Source organism: Thermobia domestica, chromosome 3 (assembly GCF_964235325.1).
Source record: "Thermobia domestica chromosome 3, izTheDome1.hap1.1, whole genome shotgun sequence".
Classification (NCBI taxonomy): domain Eukaryota; kingdom Metazoa; phylum Arthropoda; class Insecta; order Zygentoma; family Lepismatidae; genus Thermobia; species Thermobia domestica.
The window spans coordinates 326,518,822-326,545,416 of record NC_137456.1 but is presented as its reverse complement, the minus strand read 5'-3'; the positions used below and the strand labels follow the sequence as shown (position 1 = coordinate 326,545,416).

At 36.1% G+C, this 26,595-nt stretch overlaps 1 protein-coding gene across 3 annotated transcripts in view; it reads left to right on the top strand.

The window, feature by feature from the left end:
• msl-3 (male-specific lethal 3) overlaps positions 1-26,595 on the top strand; it is a 68,056-nt gene that overhangs the window by 24,425 nt on the left and 17,036 nt on the right. For 2 of the 3 annotated variants that reach the window (XM_081752680.1, XM_081752679.1), the window contains exons 4-5: positions 21,414-21,651; positions 22,573-22,721. In XM_081752680.1, the coding sequence (XP_081608806.1) occupies positions 21,414-21,651; positions 22,573-22,721 (387 nt within the window). Of the gene's footprint in view, positions 1-6,743; positions 6,888-21,413; positions 21,652-22,572; positions 22,722-26,595 lie in introns of those variants that run through there. The other variant, XM_081752681.1, reaches the window with a different exon arrangement.

Sequence of the window (26,595 nt, the reverse complement as noted above, 5' to 3'; positions counted from 1 at the left end):
ATTTAGAATATTCACAGCTCATGCAGTAATTGTATGATTTTTAAAGTAAGTGCATTATTTCCAAATGTGATTATATGCTAATATCGAAATACTGTACTTAGTACGTTAAAGTGTTCATTTTATTCACGCAAATTATGCAAGTAAGTAAGATAAATGGTTTTTACGTACCGTTTGTGTTCCATATGTTGTCTCGTTCTAATAATTTTGTTCACTTAGCTTGTTTCGAGCCTCATCAGAGGAAATTGCCTTATTGAAGATTTAGTCGACCAAGAATTTACATGTTGGTTTCATATGAATTCTAATGGAGACCTCTTCTTAAAAAGTTAACTGCAAAACTCTGATACACTTTAACAATCAATTTTGGAAATAAAGATTGCTATTAAGAAAAGTTAAGATTTTTTTCCCTTTCTCCTTGTGATTCATAATACTCAATCTTCGTGACATATTCCTTTCTGCACTTGTGGAAAACTGCCGAAAAAATTTTTTTCACCATGATTTGAAAAATGTTCGCGAACTTCTTTGTTCCTAGTAAGTCAGCTCACTCGTTCAACATAAAAGTAAACGTTGACACTTTTTTTCTCAGAGCTCACAAGTTAGTATCTTTAAAAGAAAATCTGGCACAAGTAAAATAAATCCACAATGTAGATTAATTCAATGGATATTTCAATTCTTGTGTTGAGAAAATGGAAATCGAAGGCGCTAAAATTTTACAAAATAACTTAACATTGTTTTAGTAAAGGATACGGATAATAATACTAAATAGACTTTATCTTTGTCGCCCAAACTTTCATACGGATTGCGAAATCAAAGAAATATGATTTTAACATAGCACTTAAGCCATCCATGAAATCAGAATAACTTCACAGGATAGAAAAGTTACTACGTGGATAATCTTAATGTTTCTGGTACACATTTAGTAAAGTGCAATTGTGAACGAACTTATATCAGTATGACAAAAAGAAATGTGGCAATAAGAAAAGGATGTCTTCACAAATAGAAAAAATGTATTTATGAATCTTACTTTATTAAAACTAAGGGGCAGGAATTAAATCCTGAGCTATCGATAAGAGCTGGAATTACGTTATTAACCTAAGAAAACAATTTCGTTTAATATTGTTTTAAACTAAAGAAGTTTGAGGTAATGCAAAACCATGCTCAGGAATACTAACATTTTACTTACAGATTTCTCTATTTCCTGAATTTCCTTTAAGTTTAAGCTTTCGACTTCCACCTAAAGTCTTGGTCACGGAGGTTAAAAACAGGAAAATGCAAGAATAGAGACATCAAGAAATAAAAATGGAACGGACTTATCAAGGAAAGATCTGTGTTGTACGGAAATACTTGTCAAATATGTCAGCGATCAGCGGATGGAAATGATGCGAACTAAAAAAATAGCGGAGTTAATTTGTGCGCCTTTCTTGTTTCTTGTTGGAAGATTGCCACCTCATGTTGTTATTTTTATTATAATGCCAGTCCTGTGAAAACTTTGTAATTACCGCATCCCATCCCTCACTCAACCATCTTTGTCTAAATTTAATTTCGATTTCTTTAAATGAATTAATAAATTTTCAAAAACAGTCTTTATTTCATTTTTAGCTCCAATTGAAATTTTTGAATCTTGTACTCTGTGTTGAGTTTCTTTTAAATGCTTCGATAAACCTGTCATCGAATTTTTCGCTTTTGAATCTCTAATATGCTCCTTTACTCGGAGTTTTAGATATATTTTCATTTTCCTATATAACTTTCTTGGCAGCTGCACTTTATTTCATAAATACCCGATTCTTCATTGGAATCCGTGTAATAATTCTTAAATTAGGTAATGTTCTTTTCCAAAGTTTCGGAGGGCCTTTAAGGCTGTACGAAAACCGTATTTTGTGTGTATATTCTATTTAATGCAGTTGTCAATCTGGGGAAAAATACGTAATCCAACCTATATTTATCTTTTATGTCGGTTTCAGATTTACCGGAATTAAATTCCTCTTAGTGTGGTTATACCAATTTAATAAAGAAGCTGGGTACGCATTCAAACTATCCACCTTCATCAGGTATTCAACTCTGTCTGCATATCGGTTTTTAAGGAAGCAAAACTAATAGCACGCGAAAAGAAATTCTTCCAAATGTTAGCTTTGGTACCTGCTGAATGTACTGTGTCCCGGTACCGGCTGTGGGCTTGTAATGGATAGTAGTGATAAATTTATTGTTACACCTTCTTACATTAAGGTTGGTTTAAAGGGACAAGTTTTGCCAATAGATGTCACTACGGTCTCCGTATCTCTCATGTATTTTTTATCGTTCTCGAAAATTCACGATTTCTCTTACAAATTTCAACCTAGAAACTTCAGATTTTTAGAGAAGGAACTTCATAATCTATCGAAGGCAACAATCCGTGCCGATTTATTTAGAATTTTCTTCATTATTGAAATGGCTTGATTGTTGAAATGGATATCGAAACCTTGAACAATATAACTGTTTCAGCAATAAAGAAAATTTTAAATAAAAAATCCACGGATTGTTCCCTTCAATGGGTTATGAAGTTCCTTCTCTAAAAATTTTAAAGTCTCTAGGCTGAAACTTGTAAGAGAAATCGTGAATTTTAGTGAAAGGTAAAAAATACATGAGAAAGATATGAAGATTGTTGTGACATCTATCGGCAAAGCTTGTCCTTTTACACCAACCTTGAGGTTGAAGTACGTCAGACTGCAGTCCTCTTTCTCAGCGGTGAATCTCAAATTGCTGTGACTATTGTTGAATTCTTTTAATAAGTAATCCAGTTGTGAGTCATCCTTGTACAAGAAAAGTACATCGTCAACATATCTATAATATTGAACTGTATCAAGTTTCCGTACTTTCAAAACTCTACTACAAACTTCAAAAAGTACAAATATGGAGTACTAGATTTGCAAGCAATGATTATAAGGGGTTTCCCATAGCCAAACCGTCCACCTGATGATATATATTACCTTCAAATGAGAAAGTATTATATTTTAGGCAACATTCAAGAAGATTGAGAATTTCATTCACTTCTGGAGTACTAATGCTTTTACTGTACAAGATATTAGCAAGTGATTCAAAAACCAATTGCAAACGAATGGTCGGATACATGTCAATTACATCGATTGAAACCATTGTAATGTTATTTGCGTTGACTAAAATACATATTTGTTGTTTAACCTCGAAACTATTTTTTTACGCAATAAATAAAGGGATATTCAAACACTTAAAATAATTAACAAGCCATTTAGCCAATTTACACGTGTGATGGCGTTAACCTAATATAAATAGGCCTAATAGGAACTTTTGTTTTGTGTATCTTTGGCAGGCCATATATAATAGATAACCCGGGATCAGGTATTTTAAGAACTGTACTTGCTGAATCATCTAAAATTTGAGAATTGGAAAGGTTTTTGTTGGTGTGGGCTATATATATATATATATATATATATATATATATATATATATATATATATATATATATATATCGTTGGCGGCAATTCAAAACCTGCTATGTGCATTTTGCAGGAGAAGCGAAAAACAGTATCCTGGTTAGCTTTTTGGCTTTATAAAAGTGATGTTATAAGTAATATTTGATGCTGCACGTAACTGGTACCTTCTCAAGTTACTTGAAAAGGTATCAAGTTACGTGCAGCATCAAATATTACTTATAACATCACTTTTATAAAGCCAAAAAGCTAACCAGGATACTGTTTTTCGCTTCTCCTGCAAAATGCACATAGCAGGTTTTGAATTGCCGCCGACAATATATAATATTTGTAAGGGATTAAACTCTAATCTAATAAATGCACCCCCTTGCACTTTATCAAAGATTTTTCTCTCTGTACATATCTTTTGGAATAATGTGTTTATTCCCTTTATCCGCCTTAATACACAGTTATATTGTGACAGCCATTTCATAAAATCATTCATGCGTCTAATGTAAAACCTTTGTCTTTTCTGCTTTAGAGTGTATAAGCCTGTGTGTATAGCAGCTAAACCTGAAACTGACATAAAAGATTAAGGTTAGATTGCCTATTTTCCCAGATTGACAACTGTATTAAGTAGAATCTATACACAATACGGTTTTCGTACAGCTTTAAAGGTCCCCCGAAACTTTGGAAAAGAATATTACCTAATGTAAGAATTATTACACGGATCCCAATGAAGAATCGGGTATTTATGAAATAAAGTGCAGTTGCCAAGAGAATTATATAGGCATACGAAAAGATATCTAAAACTGCGAGTAAAGGAGCATATTAGAGACTCAAAAGCGAAAACTCCGGTGACAGGTTTATCGAACCATTCAAAAAGAAACTCAACACAGGGTAGAAGATACAAAAATTTTATTTCGAGCTAGAAATGAAGTAGAGAGACTGGTTTTTGAAAATTTATTTATTAATTTAAAGAAATCGAAATTAAATTTAGACAAGGGTGGTTGAGTGAGGAATAGGATGCAGTAATTACAAAAATTTTCACAGCATTGGCATTACAATGAAAATAATAACATGAGCTGGCAATTTTCCAACAAGGAACAAGAAAGGGGCACAAATTGACTTAGCTATATTTTAGTTCGCATTATCTTCATCTGTTGATCGCTGACGTACTTGACAACGTGTTTCCGTACAACACAGTTCTTCCCTTGGTAAGTCTGTTCCACTTTTATTCCTTGATGTCTCTATTCTTATTTTTCCTGGTTGTAACCTCCGTGACCAAGAGTTCAGGCGGGAGTCGAAAGCTTGGAAACTTAAAAGAAATTTAGAAATTACAGAAATCTGTAAGTAGAATGAAATTTTTTTTTTTAATACTGGAATAATGATTGTACTTTCCTGAAAATAGTAATGTCTAAAAAGTTAATTTATTGTTCTCAAAAATACTTTTTCAATATGATACAAAAATTTAAAAAAAAAGAGCAAAAAGAAAGAAAAAAAAAACTAAAATAGTCGTGTGCTAGCAGGAGAACTTGAACCCCGAAATAAATAATTAGAAGTCCAATGTCTTGTCTACTTGTTGCAAACTAAATCACAGTAACAAGTTTTTTTTTTTTTCTTTATTTATTTTTATATGGATTGAACATGAAAGATTGAAAAGAGCTCAAACCTCCAAAATTCGGGTCGTGTTCAGAATTTACGCACAAGTATTGCTTGTTGGAAAACAATAGATCAATCAAAATATTGAATATTATTCAATAAGATGTTTTTAGCAATAAATTAAGATGATGATGATGATAATTATAGGAACAATAATAAAAGAGGATTTTACAGTATCTGTTTCGCATTAGAATATTTATAAGAAACTAATATAGATATAAAATTCTAATTTTACATTAGTTTTCCTGTGCACTTCCTCTTGTTTCTCTGCTGTAGATTTAGTAAATGTATAGTTGCTAACACGGATACCTCATGAGCTCTAAAGGAGGCATGGCCAAGCCACTTAGTTTCTTAATAACCCTTTGTGGCCTGAGCAACATAGTAAAGTTAAATTTATCTGATATAGATTAAGTAGAAAATCTACTTGGTTTGATATAGCTTACGAATGCAGAGATCTAGACCAATTTGTAGCACAGATTTATGGTTCACTAATCACTTCTGCTGTGCATTCAGTTTCATTACAACAGCTCTCATTAATTCTGTGAAAACCTAACCAACATGACAAATTTGATATTGGCCTTTGTTGAAGAATATGTGAAGAGATCTCATTTCAAGTCGTTTTAAGTGACGCGACATGCAGTGAGAAGAAGTTCACAAAACGCATATCCGAAGTAACCAATGGCAGGTACGAGGGTAACGACGAGACCATTTCCTTCACGTTTTCGGAAGAAAGAATACGGGAATTTCAGGATAAAACAAGCTGTCCCTACTTGCCAATTAAGTCATCAGGTAATGCTAAAGCCGTTTACTATCAACTCTTGACGATTAAGTAACTGAAGACTTCTCAGACCATCTCGACATCGAAAAGGAAATATGAAATTTACTGAGGAAAGAAAACAAGCTGTAGTTGACTTCGTGATATATTGACACCGAAGGAAAGGAGCGAAAGAGATCCTAGGACATAGTCAAAAGGAGGTTTAGTTTCTTTATGTATGGAGCACAGCCAAACGCTTTCGGCAATCAGTTCAAAATAGATTATGGTAGTGACAGTATCTGGAAAACAACAAGAGATGTGAATGTGAATGCACACGAAGCAGGCAGTGACATTAGACTATTGCAAAATGCAGAGAAAAACATTTTGAATTTCAAGCTTCGGACAGTTGAATTTCAAACTGTAACAGCGAATTCAGCATTAGCAGTAGGAAGATAACGGCAGCATGACGGAACTTTAATTGGTCAACCAGAAACTAGCGTTGCACACTAGTCGTAGAAGTCCGCATTCATAAGATGTATTGAACTTTCAAATCGATCTTCTCGTTAACCTATGGGAAATAAGTGTTTCAACTTTACTGTATTACTCAGGGCGTACAATGGGCTATTTGGTAAACTGTAGGTTGCCCTTTAGAACTCGTGAGGTTTCCCCGTAGGTAAACTATATTTGTGTTTGTATGGTACAAGCTTTCAAAGTCTTCTCTTATTGAATAGATAATAAAATATTAACCACAACACAGGCAGAAGCAAAGTGGATCAGAGTATGGAGAAATTTGTTTCGTTCTCAAAAACAGGAAAGGGATTAGTGCTTTAGCAAGAAGAAACGGGTTTGCAGCTACCGAAACTGTTATTTCTTTATCGGCAGGGAGACGAATCAATAGGGCAGATAGTGTGGCACCATTGATAGGTGGAGTTGGTGAAAAGAAGATTAAAATGCTAATGATTTACTATTGAGTGGTTCTACACTGAGTGCATCGTTATAAAAAATGCATGTAATTAAGCAAGAAGGCCAGATTGTATTGGAGTACTAATGAAGTAAGTATTTTTGTATAGCAAGAGAAGAAGCATTTCTTAGCGTGATTATTGATCACATCTAATTAGAAATAAATTCATCAAGCATCGTTCACACTTCTTTCATCAACAGTTGGAATCGGACTTCATATTTGCTCTGATTAGCAGACAATGGATGGTTTATTTCCAGACATGACAATTTAATTTTGGAAATAGTAATAATTGAGATTTTTAAGAAATTAATTATATTCAGCCGATAATAAGTAATAAGAATTGCGCCAGAAATATTACATGTAATTCGTGTTGAAAATTCAAACGTGGAATGCTATGGTTCATTTAGATAGGGAAGCAAATGACGCGTACATTGTTAAGGGGGGGGGGGATTGTTTTCACTGTTGCGCCTTTGGGAACTGTTTGATGTCAGCAATTGCTACATACAGATAAGGAATAATTCTTCTTTTGAAGAAAAAATAAAAAGTATTAGGATTTTAACAAAACATTGCGTATTTCTATTATAAGAAATGCCTGTAGCAAAAAACTACCTAACAAAAATGTTACATACAGTAGTATATGTTCAAAATTTACATTGTCGGATATTTATTATGGTTCCGCATTCTCAGTACTCTAATACTGTGAAATAACGAATCACTGTGACACTCTCGTAAACCATTTTGGCTATTTGAAAAAAAAAAAAAAAGTTGTAACCGTCGATGGTAATACCTGTAGTATTTACTACTACAAAATAACGAGTTTAAGACCCCGGCTATTTGTAGCGATCGCAAAGCGCATTTATTGCTCATGCGTAAGCTTGAAATACGCTGACCATGTATTTAAATCTGAGCGGCTAAACATGAACGCGAAAGCAATAAAATTGCTGAGAAAACGCCGGCTCCAGCGTATTTGGTGCGGGTCGGAACAATAGACCGCCTGCTGTTTAAAAGATTTCAAAAGGAAGGACAGAAAGGAAAGACGTGTTGCCAGGCAAGGGGATTGTAGCAAGAAACAGCTGCTTGGAAGACGCTTTGTGCAGAGATTGGAACTCTGCTATTATAATGTATGTGTGTGTATAACAAAAGAAAATTCACAAAAATAGAAGGAAATTCCGAAAAATTAGCTAATCACAGAAAAATCTATGTAAAACGGTGATTTCTCGTGATACACTTGATTGACAGTTAGCTGGTGCCATGGTAATCTATAAGCAAAATATTTGGCTTTAGGCAAAAGATGAAACAACGAAATAACTTGAATTTGAGCCCCTATCTCCGAAGCTCGAACTCCACCCCCAAACAGATAACCACAGGTGTAATCACAAAGAGAAATTTTCAGTTGTGTTTGAAAACGTGTCCTGTGTACATCTCCAATCATGATTAGTGTGTTTAACACAGAGGCGTTTATAATCGAAATAAAAAAAAAGGCCATGCCTATATAATTTAAGAGATCCGAAGTACATGAATCGCGACTTAAAAATAAAAATGTGGAGAGAAGTGGCTGCGATATTTGTTCCAGACTAGGAGGGAATGGAACAGAATTCTCAGAATGAAGAAGGAAGAATATTCTTATTTTATGATTTCATTTAATACGTTAAGTAGAGCTACATCGAGCTAAATTGTATGTTCACTAATAATAATAATAATAATAATAATAATAATAATAATAATAATAATAATAATAATAATAAATACTTTGTTACAGTTGTGCCAACTTCCAATATACCTAATATATACCAAACCTTAAGGCGCAACAGCCCGAAAGGGTCAGGGCCGGCTATGCGGCATTTTATGGGATGGATATGTTAGATGATGGAACAATTGCCCTTAGATGGTCTAAGCCATAGATGTGTCCACAAGAGAAAGGCGGAAAATGCCACCTCTAATAGTTTGGTACTTAGGTATATCGAAAATGTTTTAAACAGCAAAGACCATAATTTTAAATTGGGATTCAATACATCTTATTCTCTTTCCAGTCTTTGAAATGACCGAAAAACTACGTTGCCAAATTATTTCGAAATTTAGTTTTGTAAAACAAACACATAATGTTTCAGTTTCCAGACATTTCTTTCCATGCAGCTTAGAAATATTCCTGGGAAAGATATGTAATTTTATTTTATTTATTTATTTTAACTGCAACTGCTCGTGTTTTATCAACTTTGTTCTGAAACTGAAAATAAGGTGCTAAAATTGGTAGAGAGTAGGAATTTCAGAATTAGCCTAAATCATGAGAAGAAAAAAATTAAAAGATTAAACCAGAGAATTGGTTAAAAATATCATGATGTAAATTTTATACTTGGTGGCTTGGAATTTAGCGGTCCTTTCAGCACCGAAGCTATACAAGATGTGAACCTAGAGTTTAAGGTGGAATCTAAACAACCTTTATGCGCTGAAACTTTTCAATGATCTCCCACAGGATTCGAATCCGGAACCCCATTCTCCAAAGGCACGTGCATGCTAGTAAAGTATAAAGTAGTGTAAATGTTGGAATTTATTGATTGGGGTCTAATATTTGTTTTCGATACAGAGGATATCTTAGAAAAAAATGCCTCTTGCTCTGTCTCTTTCGACTATATCAGCCAGGCTACATCAGACGTGAACTACAGCTCAACGTGGGACCCTAACCTAGGGTAACCATCCATTCACTACCATTCCCGGTGTCCCGAAAAATTTTCCCGGGACGCCAAAATGTCCCGTATTTACGTACACTGGGTACAAGAAACTTTCCAATCTAAAATTTCCTAATTTATATTATTATTTTCTAAGCTATGTAATTATATTGGAATATGTCTAATTACTGAGCAACGTCATTACGACGTTTGCGATATTGGATGTGGTGGTTGCACTGTTTTCCCTCCTAGGCCTCCCTCTCAAGACTCCCACTGCGCAGATGACAGTGCAACGGGCTGAAAGTGTTATGAAAAACAAACTGTTTTTACTCTCTGTTTTGGGGGTGGAAGACTGAGGCGCTGTCATCAGATCAGTACAGTTTTTCCGTGATTTAACTAAGATATAATATACTGTCATTTACGAAAGGGGAACAAAGTATAGAACAATAAAACTGAAAGTAAAAAGAAAACTAGTTCTAAGTGAAATAATGTTTAAAAGTAAGAAAAAGAAAATAAAGCTAGTTGGAAGTTGAAAGTAGTTCGTTATAAATTCTGCCAGTGACAGATTTTGTTGTTGACATATTGATGAGTGTTTCATATATTTTCAGTCTTCTTGTTCACCTCAACCATAGGTTGGTGGGCAACATGGATATTTTAAAACTTTTCTGTCGCTTGGAAGAAAGAATGTTTTCAAAATTTGTTTTTTTGTTAGTTGCTGATAGTTACTTGTTATTTAATTAATTCCACAACCTTTTCAATAGGTTTTAAAACGAAAAAGTGTAAATTTGCCTTTTTTGTGAGAGATACAGAGAGAGAGAGAGAGAGAGAGAGAGAGAGAGAGAAAGAAAGAAAGAGAAAGAAATAGAGAAGGGAGAGCCAAAATATATATTTAGGGGAGCAACCTATCTAAAAGTAAAAAGTTGTCCCGTTTTTTCTAGTTGATGATTTGATCTCACTACCCTAACCACATAACCTCCTGCCTAGAATCGAATCCAGGTCTACCACGCCAAAGACACGTACGCTTACCGCTTAGTCACGAAGGAGCTCCATATATTGATGGAAACGAGACCGAGACTAATACGATGTTTTTCGACTCGAGACGAGTCCGCGAGTGTATTGAGTTTCATCTCGTCTCTATACCATTCCTAACATACATACACATCCTTTTTATACAGATACACAGATTAATATGGATGTAGGAATAAATTGAAAAAGCAAGAATCTAACACCAACTGAATTGTTTTCCAAGTTTGATTAAGATAAAGTAAGCTGTTTTGGTCGTTTACTTTGTCTGCACTTAGTTTCCTCTGCGTCTTTTTTTCTTTACATAAGAAGAAACTGCAGCTAACACCAATACTTCTTCGATAACCTTCATATCTTGTCACAAGAAACCAACTGAAGCAGTTCATTCTCATTCTACACTTCTGGCGCGGGAAGTGAAAAGAAAAGACCTGGAAACCCTGACTGGCTCATAGTATGATTTACAACTCTGGTGAAACTAAAATTACCGTGTAGCCACCTAGGCCGCTTTCGCTCTGGGGGGTAACGCTCGCTCGACTAGCCTCCCACTAACACCCAAGCAAATCATTTTGAATGGAAGGAAGAATTGTAACTGAAGGTGTGGTAATGGATCAAGAGAATAGTGATTGGTCTTCTAATTTGACAATTTTTGACCTGATTCATGTCGTCATATGTGTTAACAAATATCCTTGAAAGCATGGTTTAAAATATATTGTGGAATCACTTAATGGTGGACTGCGTACACGGTTAGCATTTTGATTAGCACTTTGGTATGTTAACTTTCTCAGTCACGAAAGATTGCTATTTTTTTTTTTTTTTACATACCAATTGAATAATTAAATGGATGAAATACTAAAACATTGCAAAGGATTATTTGAAACCTTTAATTGAAAGAAATACACAAAAGGATTTGTAATCGTACTTCAGGTTAAACTTAACAAGTAAAAAGAAACAAGAGGAAACTTTGAGGCTTACGTTTTACTCATTATTTAGTTGAGTTGAATTTTTCTCCCGTGTAAGATTTTCAACTGAACCGTCAGATCTCAGTATGTTACGAAAATAGTGTGATATACAAAACTACGTTGCAACTTATGTAGTAATTTTATTAGTACTCGTGCAACATGGCAGAATTAAGTATATGATGCACTTCACTGGATTCTTGATATGAAGAAAGGTGGAAGCTTTTCTCATGTTTTAGTGGTACTCTGAAAATACAGTTACACTTGGAAGAAGAAAGAGAAAAAATATTAGTAATTAAGACAAATCGTTAAGCGACAAGCAGTGAAGCGAAGATTCCATAACTTGACTTTTTTTTTTTATTTTAACAATCATAAACTGTCGACTTTTAGTTTGAAAATTACAGAGAATAAATGGAGAATTTGCATTGGCGCTGATGTGTATAATATTATGCTTGCCTAACTCGGAAAGAAAGAAAGGAAAAGCAGGCATTTCTGAACAATATTGGTAGTTTTTTTTCATAGTATCTATAAAATTTTCCGGATAATTTCTTCCGTTAATTAGTCTTTTGAAAAACAACAATAACGTGGTAGACTTAAAACTACATGACTATCTGTTCTAGTAAACATATAAAACATGTTCGTATGATTCTCATTTTAGATATCTTCAATGTATGTCATCTTCTCTCCCCCCAAAATGAAAACATTACTAACATGTTCTTTAACGATTTAAGACATGAGAATAAAATTTCTGTAATACGATTGAGAGATTCAAAGATTTCAGCTGGCCAATTTGTCAATATTTTCAAAAAAAAAAAGATTTGCGTCAGAATTTGTATTAACATACGAAGTAGTACTGAAAACTTAAATAAAAGAGCAGAAAGTGCAACGAATTTTAAAGAATATTCCTGTATCATAATACTAGTGAATCTCAGTCGTGTTAAATCTGAGGGAGTTATTTGTACGTTGTAGCAAAGTACAAAACATTAAATCAGATAATAATTAAAATAACAGAGGAATGAGGATATTTTTAAATCATGTGTAGTAGATGGAGAGTATGAAGTATAGTAATACAAGGATTCTCAAAACCAATCTGTGGAAAGTATTTTCAGAGTCTAAGGAAGCACAGTGAATTTTAAAATTTTAAACACTTAGGACACTTAATATATTTTAAAAATATTTTATATATATTTGCCTGAAGAAGTTTCACTTCTGAAGTTTCGTGCGTTTATGAATATATTAACTTTTAGAATCATATCACATGAAGCAGATCTTTCAAATACTGAAGAGGACAAAAATTCTCTCTCTTTCTATCTACGATTAATGTATCGGATTCACCAATGTCTCATTGTATCTCTGGATAATACGAAAATTAAGCAAAACATTTGTAAATAGAGCAAAATGTTAGTTGCAAGATAGGTACTTGAGAAAGCAATAAGTGACAAAAGTACGTAACTTCTTACATAATACATGAGGTTGACCTAAAATATAAGTACCTTTGGTACATTTTGTTAAGATTAACTAGTGTCATCTTTTATGGGCAGTAAGGATCCTAATTGCATTATTATATTCTGGTGACCATCAAAGTCAATAAGATTGGTTGCCGAATGAAACCATTCATTTAGAATTTCACATAAAAAGGTGGCTGTTATTTAACCTGAATAATTTTTTAATATTGTTCAACGTTAAGCCGCTGTTTGTATTAATCCCGTGAATCATACTGGATTGTATACAGTTATAAAACCAGAAAGTTCCGCATATTACCATCACTAGACAAAGCATAATAAACTAAATGGTGAAAGAAAAATCAGAAAATAAAGGAATATCTTGTAATAAATTAAGAGTAAGATCTAGTCCATAGTGCAGCACAAAATCGTCCATGGCCTTTCCCGTTTTATTTAAGAAATACTAGCATTATTTAGGTACTATATTCTTTACTTTAAAGTATACTCAACCAACAGCTTGATTTGCTTTGAAGACCATATTACAGTACATATGTACTGAGAGCAGCTCTCAAGGTTTCTCGTTAGAAAGAAAGGCTATACTAAAGTAACCATGAAACGAATACTTAATATGAAAACCAGTCACCAAAAACATAGGAAAAATTACCTTTAGTATTCTGTATAAAGCGCGTCATTGAGAAGCTTAAGTGGACAAAAACAAACAAACAAACAAACAAAACAAAACAAAAAAAAAAAAATGAAATTTCAGAAGCATGGTCATACTTAGAAACAGACATACATCTTGGTAGTTATGATATAAGCTGCATTTTGGAGTATTACAAAACCCTGCAACAAGCTTAAATAAGTTTATTCCATGAGATGATCATTAAAAATAAAAAAATAAATAAAAAAAGTGGATAGACTCATGTAAACGATATAAAATTCAACATTGAAAGATGTTATATGATGCCAAGTACTAACACTGCTTACATGAAGTACACAGTAAAGAAGAAAATTAAATTATTTACTGATCTAGAAGAAAAGAACATTGCAAACTGATCTTTCTGACATACCATTTGAATTTCTCTAGTCACTCCATAAAGCATTATATTCCTGCCGCCAGAAGATGGAGTTAATTACAAGACTTTTTCATAGTAGAGATAAAAAATATTGTACTGTTACATGTAAAATATAGAGAATACAAATTTTGAAACAAATATAATTGTGAAGAAAATTTCGAAGGCATAACACGAAAGTGTGAGGGTAATCAGGATTCACATATCGCTTCTGATAAAACATACTTTTAAGACAGTACAGCATGGATATACCAAAAAGCAGGAAATTCATTGCTTTGATAATACTAATAAAAACTAAATGTAAACACGGAAAGAAAGTTTTTTTTTTTTTTTTTCATTCATTCTAAGCACACGTTCTCAGGTATGACATATTACAATATATTATTTGCCAGAAAAAAAATCTATGCAACTAATCAAAATAGTATAATATTGTCAGAAAAATTTACCGAGAAAATAAAAACTGTAGTATTAAGAGCCTGCCTTACTAAAAATAATACGAAATTTACCATTTTTCTTTTGCTTGATTATTTATCAGTGAAAGGAGGCAATGAAAGGCAAGTCACTACAGTAACAGATAATGCTATTCTACAACAGAAAATAAGAACCTGAAGAATATTCAGTGTTGCAATCCATAGAAATTACAGTGTTGCCAGAAAAAACTATTTCCCTAAAATCTAAGTGAAGGCAGCGAGTAGAGGAACAAACTCAACTGCATTTGGTTACGTATCATATTGTTTTGGTTTCCTGTGAACTACTTTTTAAATAATAGTTGCATTTAGTTCGTAATAAACAAAATAGTTTTAACATACAGTTACTAAAATTAAATAATAATGTTAATTAAAAAGTAGTTCACAAGAAACCAAAACATGATACGTAACCAAATGCAGTTGAGTTTGTTCCTCTACTCGCTGTCTTAACTTAGATTTTAGGGAAATTGTTTTTCTGGCAACACTAATTTCTATGAATTGCAACAATGAACATTCTTCAGGTTCATATTTTCTGTTGTGGAATAGCATTATCTATGATTGTGGTAACTTGCATTTCATTATCTCCTTCCACTGATGAATAATCAAGCAAAAGAAAAATGGTAAATTTCGTATTATTTTTAGTAAGGCAGGCTCTTAAGGGTGTTCTTCCAGAATTCTTTTTCTGCATTATATAAAAAAAGTAAGGCATATTGCAGTTTTTGTGTAATTTTGTAACCTAGAAAATTAATTTTTAGTTGCCCCGTAACTGTTTTCAAACCCTTCTGTCATCTAGTAGCTAGGGCGCGTGCCTTTGGTGAAGGAGGCTCGGGTTCGATTTTCGGTGGAAGGGTATCAAACACACCACAGTAATTTAGATCCACGTAACTATGAGTCTAGTTAGATAGTCTCGCTGCTGTCAATGGGACGTGAATACAAATCAGTCAATAGTTATAGGGGAAAGAAACTGACTACCTCGTCCTTGCTCTGCCGACCCCATTTGCTGCGTTGGAGTGAGCGGATTAGAACCTGCATTCACGTAGAGCAGCTAGACAAGAATGTACAGGGTGTCTATCGGTCACGAAAGTAATAAAAAAAAAAATCAGAAAACGGTCATGAAAGCCAAGAAAAAGTCACGAAATTTAGCTTTTGGGTACGATTTTTTTTTTCCTGTACAATATGAGTACAGACTGGAAAATTTCGTTCTCTAAAACGTCAAAACTCTCCACCAAAAATCTCTATAATCGCTTTAGACGTTACCAAATCGCAAGCAAAGCACGCTTCAATCGCATGCATGAAAATCCGGCCTAATTCGCACCCAAATTAGCTCGTGAGAATGTTATAAAATTTCGTGGTATGGTAAAGAAAAGGTCACGAAAAAGTCACGAAATTTCATTTTGGAATTTTAGTAGACACCCTGATGTAGCAAAGTATTCATTGAAATTATACACAAAGAGTGAAAAAATACAGGGCTAGATTCTGATGTAAGTCTTCGGTTTACCGTGCCGTTGCGTTAACCACTACTCTACTAAGTCACCTCCTTAAATAGCCAAGCATTATATCACGCTTAGAGTCGATGCTCAGCCATTCAGGACATAAGCTAGAGATTCACCCTTTTGTGTATCACTAAGTTTTTTACCTGAAAAGGAATTGGTGTGATAGTTCTGTATTTATCAACATGACGTTATTAGTGGATTAAAGGCTTACGAATTTCCAATGAAGGCCAGCACGATAAAACTGACATTTCATTCTTCATTTATTTATTTATTTATTTATTTATTTATTTATTGTTAAAAAATCACTAGGGGCGCGGTGGCTCACTGGTAGAGCATTCACCTCCGATGCCTGGGGTCCCTGGTTCGATCCCAGCTCGCGCCGTGTGGACTTTGTTGTGGACAAACACCGTGATCGTGGGTGGGGGTTCTCCAGTTTCCTCCCACTTTCTTCATTTCACTCATTTCTCATTATCGCCGTCTCCTTTAGCCTAACCGGCATAACCGTGGGACGTTAAACTTAAAGATTTCATTTCATTTTTCACTTCAAAATCACTAGGACATTATATATCATACCAAACCATTTGGCGTAACGGCCCGATTTGTGGGCCTGAGCCACTGCACGCCACCTGTTAACGACTGGTGGAACTACTTCCAGCTTAGTGACGAACACGTGGTCAGCGTGCTGCGTCACCCTTTCTGTAAAAGACCTATCAGGACCTTTCAAGAGCCGTCACGTCTTTTATTCACGTGACTCCCCAGAGTGCCTCACGACGCTGGGTGCACGCCGAAAATTGGGGAAGCACCGGCCTGGATTCGAACCCAGAACCACGCAGACATCAATCCAACGCTCTAACCACTAGAATACGGTGCCCCTGTATATATCATACGCGACTTACTAAAGTCATTTGGTCTTGGCCAAACTCGGCATGTAAGCAGACTTGCTTAATATGCACGCAAAATATTTTCCTTTATAGACGTGTCAGTTATTTTTCACAAAATACAACATCGTTTGTGCATCTTTCATTGGTGACGTGTTGTTTTAACAACATATTTCTGCAATGGAACAGTATGCATCGGGTGTTCTAAAAATGGCGCCCACGGACCACAGAGCACTGTTCTACAGGCCAAAATGAAGCGAAAATGTTATATGATGGTTTACCCTCCGGGGTCTCCTTCAGTCGCTATGGGGAATCAAAATTTTACAATGTGGTAACGTCGCAGATTAACTTGGAATTATTAGCATTGCTTTAGGAATACAACAAGCAGTTGAATCGATTGCTATTGAAATAAGTGATGCTAGTGTCAATCAATATTGACTTTAGCTGCCATTTGGAAAGAATCGATGTAATTATTTGATACATTGGTAAACTTAATCTATGGTTCTTTATTTCTGACGTTGCCACATAGTGCAATTTCTCTCTCCAGACGAGGACTCGAAAAATGTACAAATATATATATATTGCTTTATTTTGGCTTGTAGAATAATGCTCTGTGGTCCGTGAGCGCCATTTTTTTGGAACACCCGATATATAATATATTGGAACAAGTAAATGGAAGGATAAACTCAACAGATATTGCCTTATTTGAATTCTTGTATATGTATATCTATTATGTGTAAGCAATTTAATTTTGTACAGATGGTGATCAGAAAAATGGAAACACCTGTAGTTGGCAACACGTCAGATGTATGGGTTGGCAGTGGTGTCGTGGCGCCCGCAAGCGCCGGACCGCTGGTGGTGGTGTATTAGGTCGGTCTCCATACTACGTCAGGCGCAGCGGGACAGCAGTGTCCAGTGGCTGCAGCAGACGGAGGTAGTGTAAAATGGGAGACCTCTCAGATTTTCAAAGAGGGCAAATTGTTGGTGCACGTTTATGTGGAATGAGTGTGACGGCAGTGGCTATTGTGTTAGGTGTGTCGCGTGGGACAGTGTCGAAGGTGATGACGGCCTACACAATACACGGGAAAACCACATCGGGGAAGCGGAACAGTAGACGGAAGAAAATCATGAGTGACAGGTCACGCCGGGTATTAAAGCGCATTGTCACGCAGAACCGACGTGCCACTGCGGAGCAAGTGACGGAGGAACTCAATCAGCACCTCCCCCACCCTGTTTCGACAATCACAGTCCGCCGTGAATTACATGACATCAACTTACGGGGTCGTGTTGCATGGGCCAAACCGCTCATCAGGGACCATAACACTTTCGCACGCCGCAAATGGTGCCGCGACCATGCAACTTGGACCGTTGAGGACTGGAAACGTATGATATGGTCGGATGAGTCATCCTTCACCCTATTCCCAACCACGGACCGTGTTTATGTGTGGAGAACGCCCAAAGAAGCTTATGATCTGCAGTGTCTCCGCCCAACTGTGAAACATGGCGGCGGCTCGGTGATGCTGTGGGCCGCCATATCGTGGTTTTCATTGGGTCCTGTGGTCACACCTAGCGGACGAATCACTGCCAACGATTATATCGCAATTTTAGGAGACCACTTGCATCCTATGGTCCGGATGTTGTTCCCGGACAATGACGCCATCTTCCAGGATGATAATGCACCCATTCACACAGCTAGCGTTGTTGCAGCGTGGTTTGAGGAACATCGGGATGAAGTTCAACACCTCCCCTGGCCCGCCCAATCCCCAGATCTCAACCTAATTGAACATCTGTGGCCCGTCTTGGAAACACGACTCCGGCGACGACGATTTCCACCTCAATCCTCTCTCACAGAACTGGCCGATGCCATGCACCAGGAATAGTATAAAATTCCACTTGCTACCATTCACGACCTCTATGCCTCCATCCCACGTCGCATCAAGGCTGTTCTGAAGGCGAAAGGTGGCCCGACTCCATATTAATCTGGTAAGTTGCAATTTCGTTCAGGTGTTTCCATTTTTCTGATCACCATCTGTATTTCCATATGTATGAGTAATGTAACTGTATTGCCCCTTAAAGTGAGTCCAAGAGTCGTTGGTGCCTGGAGTCTGATATAAATAAATAAATAATTCAGGCTACTTTTTTGAAGTAATTAGGTTAAAGGAAATATTTTGCGCAGCGAGAGGCGTATTGTGTTTACTGGTTTTAGGTGACAAGTGAAAGACAGTAAGGACTTGTCACATTATTTTGTCTTGATATCTAAGTATTTCCATGTGCGTTTTAATAGAATATGCTAACATCAGGACTTCTTATAAATCCCTAGTTACTTCATTAATACTGTTAGAGGTTTGGAAATGAAACACATAAAGTTGACAATATATTGATATCCTTTTGCAAGATGATACACGGAAGTATGGAGCACGAAAAGCACCAATCAGTTTTCATAATGTTCACCTTGAAACTAGATGCAGATTCAGTGTCTGGCAAGCTGCCTTGACCAGGGTGCGCTTCAGAGAATACACATTGGAGTGTCCTTTCTTGCAGGCCATTGATTGAAGCACTGACCACAGTTTTTAGTCAAGCGGTTTCAGATTTGGGCTGCTAGAGGGCCAGTCTGATATGGAGATGAAATCAGACTCCAGACTCTACGACAGTGAGATATTGGCCTGTAGCCACCTGTGTTAACCATGCATTGTGTGTGGAAGCAGAATCATGTTTAAAGATCCGCTGTTGGTTGGGGAATATGGTGATACTCAGTGTTTCACAATGGGCTCCAGTACTGTGGTCTGATACACGGTAACTAGCCTCCATCTCTTGTTCACTAAAATGGATTCGTATTGTGTCGTTGACGCTTACACCCATCATACTATAACTGATGCTGGGAACTCTGCACCCTGAAAACACGTTCAGCAGCTTGTACTCATAATGATGCGTACACACTATCATTTTGAGCATTAAAGGACTGCTGAACTGTCAACAGCTTTTCGTCGGGAAAGAGAATTGTCCTGTGACCATTTCTCACGTACAGCTAGAGGAGACGTTTGGTTTTAGACTCTCTACTGCTGTAACGCATTAGTCAGGAAGTGATCTGTACATTGTTTGTAGGTTCTGAGTCCCAGGTCCTAATTGAGCACTTGTGATGTGATTGGTCTCAAAATGGATATATGTTAGGACATCTCAAATTGAGTTCTGACGGAATTTCACCGAATTCGTGCAGTTGCGGCATTAACTTCCTGTGATATCCTCGCTATGCGCAGTCTGCCACTAAGCTGCCGGTCACAGACACTTACCGTTTCACTGTAACGCTTGATGGTGCGATAGATACCCGTGGTGGTGGTGGTGATGGTGGCATGCCGACCTTGTGGCACTATGACTGCAACACGATTCTCTTAGTCGCCCCACTCCATCGTTATACGTTCCCACTGCCACGCGTCTCACCTTGGAGTGAACAGTTCAGGAACCTACTTCATTCATGATACTGAAATGGTAGCATTCGCATACCAAACATGGTCAAACGGAGATCAAAATCTCTTGCAATATTTATGAAATAACTAGGTAACGTCTGTACGGATAGACTGTTGGTTTGTCAGGAAGATCTAGCCCCATATTCCGTAGAATCGTATCGTACGTCGGCTGTCAAACTTGAACTCGTTGATCGTGTGGAAATAACGGGTAGACATTCTTCAGTTGCTCCGGAGGATGTACTTGGAGCTATTATAACTGCGGGAGCGAGGTGGTAATGTGTAAGATAATCGAAACATGCATTCACATTTACTGCATCAATCATTTTGTCAAATAATCTAATATGTTGCCTATGCACATAACGCCACAGATACTGCTTGTGTAAACTTTTTCTTTAAGAATTTGATAATTTTCTCTGAACTGATATTAAATTGTTTAATGACAACTACAGTGAAGAAACAAAAAAACTGTCCATTTTGACATTAGCAAGTACTGGAGCAATCTCCAGATTCTTAATCAATTCTTGCTAGAATGTGTAGTTTCTAAATCACGTATAATTTATGGGTATGAAATTGAAATTCACGAGCAGTCAGCCAGTAACTGTCGAGACAAATACAAAGTTCCTTTTTGGCGCGCCGTCATGAGCGATGGAGACTGGGCTGTAAATTGTGTGACGTTACCTCTAAACATCTGTATTTTGTTCTAGCGACTGATCGATCGTGGTTCGATCGAGCGACACTTCTTAGCGTCAGATAGCAAGCAGCGCAGCTAGGGACAACTATTAGCTTGACTAAATTATTTGGAATTAATGTAACTTGACAGACTAAATCGTCTTGCATTTATAAGGATTAAGAGTATTCTAAATATGTTCACCTAGATGTTTATGCAACCCGTAACTCGTTAATGTTTTGAAGTTTACATATTAGCGTTGCTAGCAGACTACCAAAATTAAATTATTCTCCCTCGTTGACTTAAAAGTTACTACAATAATTAGTACAGATATTACACATAATATTAAGTAATAAAATGTTAGAGAATCATCAGTTTTCATTCAGTTGTTTCCGTTTATACTTTCACTCTGAATGTTAATGAGGGAAAACAATTGTTTTGTGAAATGTATGTAATATGCATGAGACCAGTATGAATACTTTGGTTTGTTATAGGAAAGAGCGGAAGAAGAGAAAGCAGAAACTGTCGGATAAAATTAGTGAGTCTCTGGAGAAGAAATCCCGCTGCACGGGCTCTGAGGGGGGATCCAGTCATCATGGGGACAGTGACGACATGTCTTCGTCTGAAGATGTTTCTGATGAGGAGCCAGAGGAGAGGGTGCTGTTAGATCTCAGTGACGTATTGAAGAAAAGACTTGAAGAGGATAATGAACTGATTATCAAAAAGAAAAAGGTAATGTTTATCAATGCTTTACGTAATCAATTCAAATTAATATTCTGCATAAAACAGTCAGGTAAGCAATTTCTAAACTCCTTCTATCAGACTAGGACCTGACGATAAAAAAAAAAATCAGTATTTTTACCTTTCGTAGTTTAAATTTAATTATAAGTCCTTGAGATTTTTTGGCCTCTTGTTTCATTTCTTTTTGTTTTTGCTTCGTACTTGAGTGAAATCTGAATACAATAAAAGCTCTGAGTAATGGACATCGGTAGAACATGATGTTTTGTCCGGAAATAAGAGAGATCCGTTACGAAGAGACAACAAAATTTACATTACTCACAACTCATCAGTGATTGCATTCAGTATACAGTAGAAACATTAATTATAAATGTAAATATAGACTAATATCGAAATACTGTTCTCAAATGTTCGAATCACTGGGGCAATCACCTCCGTAAAGAAACAAAACTATTCCTGGAGAAAATATTTATACGGGCTTGATTGTTGAAATGGATATCCAAACCTTGAACAATATAACTGTTTCAGCAATGAAAAAAAAAGTCTAAATAAAAAATCGGCACGGATTGTTGCTTTCGATAGGTTATGAAGTTCCTTCTCTAAAAATTTCAAGACTCTAGTCATTTCATGAATTTTTGTGACAGGCAAAAAATACGTAAGAGAGATACGAAGACTGTAGTGACATCTACCGGCAAAGATTGTCCCTTTACACCAACCTTAATGTTAGTTTTTTTTAATTCTCAAACTGTGAGTTCAATCTGTTGACAATAGACTATTACCAAACACCATTCGCTGATGGTTATGTTGACATAGTTTTTATTCCTTGACTTGTAGTCAAACAAACTATACGTTGTACAAAAAGTATCGATTAATTTTAACAAATTATATCTTATATATTTTTGTTTTCTTTTTCAGTTGATTCATCTTCCAGCCCAGCCCAATGTTGTCACTATTCTTGAAGGTTATGTAAAACACTGTGCTGTGACCCAGTTATGTGGGTCATCCGAAAAGAAACAACGCCACCAAAACACCAAAACCAAAGATCTGGATAGGATATTTAGGAGGTAAGGATTTGTTTGTGCTACCTTCGAATTCGAACAGCCAGTCGTGTGTTTTTGCGTATGCTTCCGCTTCACTTTGGCGTTCAGTTCGTTGTCGGAAGTCGGAGTAAAAGCATCTCGTGTAGTTTCTAATGCTAATTTCATGCTTTTATAGTTGTTTCTTTTTTAATTTTTTTTTATTTTTAAAAATAACTTAGTATTCACTATGGATCCTAAAGAATATATTTATGTTCTAGTATTATTATTATTTAATACTTTACTTTAAAATGCGATGTATATACTGTTAAAGTAATTCGAGTTCGTGGGACCTGGTTACGGATTATCAAGTTTTTATTGTTTTAAAGGGAAAAATTTGTTTTGGGACTCGAACAGGATTCTCGAACGATATATTTATTATGTAGAGCTTCCTCGTGGCTAAGCGGTTAGCGTACGCACCTTTGGCGGGGAGACCCGGGTTCGATTCCCGGCGGGAGCCCATGTGGTTCGGATTCCACGTTAATCAGTAGGTCCACGTCTCATATAGCCTCGCTGCTGAAAGAGACGCTAAACTAAAATCAACTCAACTCATTAAGTATGTATTCCATGGCATTATTGTACTTTCTCTCCGTGTATTTGTACAGTATTGGGTTGTGTCAAAACGTTGTTTCCGATTTCAGTGGCCAATTATTCGGTTTTAACACTTCCAATCCTAGGCCCGAGTAGGAGTCTAATAACTAATTAGGGGAACACGGTGGTTCAGTGGTAGAGTGCTTACCTGTAGATGCGTAGGATCACTAGTTAGATCCCTGGCCAAGTAAGTTTGTGGTGGACAACATCGTGTCCGTGGGTTTTCTCGGGGTACTCCCCTCTCCTTCCATCTTCTCATTCACTTGCCTTGGTCATCCGTCTCCTGTAGTCTAAGAGGCATAATCGTGGGACGTTAAACTGAAAGATTTCATTTCGAATAACGTAATTAATGCAAACGGAAGACGCCCGAGTCTATCTCGGACAGTTCCACTCAACAGTACTAATAAAAGTTGTAATCATCTTAAAATAGAATATTTGAAGATTTATTTACCATATTTCGCATGGCCATCTTTTCTCTGTTTAATATACATCTTTTAAAAACTTACAAACTGACAGGAAGGTTAAATTTACTGTATAAGCGCAGGAGCAAAAATGTTAGAGACAAAAACGAAGAGATTACACGCACATTTTGAACAGCTCAAAAAGTTTTTTCCTGAAATTGTAAATGTTCATTCTGCGATCCAAGTGTCACACGACACATACCAAGTGTATAATCAAGAATCTCAGGGTTAACTTTAGCCACAGCTGCAGCGATGCGCTCACACAATTCAACCAATGTCGTACCAAGTGGTGGCACAAAAATTCGATTCTTGAAACTCGATCCCATAGGAAGAAATTAATACTGGGAAGATTTGAAGATAGAAGTGGCCATTTCATCAATTCTTGATCTTCCACCGTTTAGAAGGTCTCTTATTAAGGTAGTTACGAACTTAACAGTGACAGTGTAGCGTACCGTCTTGCTGCAGGATTCAATGAGTACTATATTTGTTTTCGTCAAACTATGTAATCACTGTTGTATAATACACAGGGTGAAAAAGTTTGACTGTACCGGACCTCGAACCCAAATCTGTCATGCACTTTTTCACTTTGTGTATCACTGAATTCACATCTATAGAAGACTTGGTGTGTTAAAAATCGGTCGTTTCCTTCTGTCGTTAGTATAATTTTTGTACAGGGTGTCTATTGGTCACGAAAGTCACGAAATCAGAAAACGGTCATGAAAGTCACGAAATTTGGCTTTTAAATCACGATTTTTTTTAACTGTACAAATGTAAGTACAGATTGGAAAATTTCATTCTATAAAACGTCAAAATTCGCCACCAAAAATGTCTATGGTCGGCTTTAGACGCTACCCAATCGAAAGCAAAGTACGTTTCTATCGCATGGATGAAAATTAGGCCTAATTCGCACCCAAATTTGCCCTTCAAATGTCAGGAAATTTTATGATTTGGTGAAGAAAAGGTCGCGAGAAAGTCACGAAATTTCATTTTGGAATTTTAGTAGACACCCTGTTGTATCATATCTAGATACATAGTACCTGTCACAGTATCATCTTCAAAGAACGAAGTCCATAAACTTTCCAGTAGGAAATGGCAGACAGGATATTCAATTTCAAAGAATTGCGTTCATGTTTCTAACCAGTATGTGGTTTCGCTATACCCCAAAGCTGCACATTATGTCTATGCACTGTGACTGAAATGTAGAATGATCATTCGTCGTTAAAGATAAACTTTTCTGAGAATCTATCCTCTCCCATGCACTCTTGTATTCTTTCACAGAAAGACATCCTTAAAATAAGCTTGTTGGTTTTGGAACTTGTACCAGCTATAGATGATACCGCTTCATAACGAGGCGTTTCCACAACGCTTGCCTGACAGTTTTCGAGAACTTTTCGCATAGGTTGCACGCTTGCTTCTTTGCTTTTTTTTCTCTATTGAAGGATGATTGATAGATTTTATCTTACAAGTGCAACCAGTTTCTTCAAAATGTCGCATATAACTTCCAGTTGGCTTGCTAGAAGTCTGTCAACCCCAAATCTTTTGCGGAAATGCCGCTGAACAAGCATGACAGAGTTACTTGTATGAAAGTCAAGAATACAGAACGTTTCTAGTGTCTGTTAATAGCAGTTTTTCTCACTTCGACTAAACTGCCTCCTGCTGTACACAGCGCAACTATGCAGTGGAATATAAGGTGTAAAACTTTTAAATAATATTGAGTTCGTATTTAGGTTCTCTAATTCAGATAACAACTGTTAGGTTAGGTTCCCACTAATGTATTATCTCCTGAGATAGTTTACTACCCTGTCTCTCATAACATACGAGTGCCCAATGCCTCCATATGTTTCTTGTCTTCAGCTATTTATTATCGCTTTTACACAAGTACAATTACAGTTCTTACACACCACCTTACTTCACTTTTATCTACAACTAATTTCCTCCAAGTTCCATTTACTATTTATCAACTAACTTAACTTCAATCTGTCTAAACTCAGGGGGCGCGATGGCTCAGTGGTAGAGCGTTCACCTCCGGTGCTTGGGGTCCCTGGTTCGATCACAACTCGCGCCGTGTGGACTTTGTGGTCGACAAATACCGTGCTCGTGGGTTTTCTCGGAGTTCTCTCGTTTCCTCCCACTTCGTTCATTCCACCATTTTACTCGTCTTCATCATCACAGTCTTCTTTAGACTAACCGGCATAATCGTGGGACGTAAAACTCAAAGATTTCATTTCAGTTTTTTCTATCTAAATTCAAAACCAACGTTTCTATGCAAAAACTCTTGTCCTCTTTTTTTTTCTTCTTTTGGCTAGTGCTATTTTTTAAACATTTCTAACCTAACCTTCTGTACTAATTTCCTACTCCTAACAGTAATTATTATTATTATTGTTAAGTATTCTGTCTTTTGGCAGGTCCTGGGACTAATGAGGTTACTTCTTTTTTCTTTCTTTAAGTTTGGGGCTGGAAATGTTTTTTCCACGTTTCTCTATCTTCAGCGTCCTCTTTTAACTCTCAATATTTTCTTCTATTCTTCAAATCATCGATCAGTTGTTGTTCTTCCTATTCCATAGATAGGGGAAAAAACTGAGAATATCTTCCAGAAGAAAGAAAAAAAAGGCGTTTGCAAGAAAAGCTAATTACATTTAGAATAACAAATACATTTAATCGGAAACATAATTTTGACTTCTGGCTGTAATAATAATAATAATAATAATAATAATAATAATAATAATAATAATGGAAATATGAGCTATTCACTGGGTTTATTGTACAATTTTTAAGGTTTAAATTAATTCTTATTACTTAAAAAAAAAAAG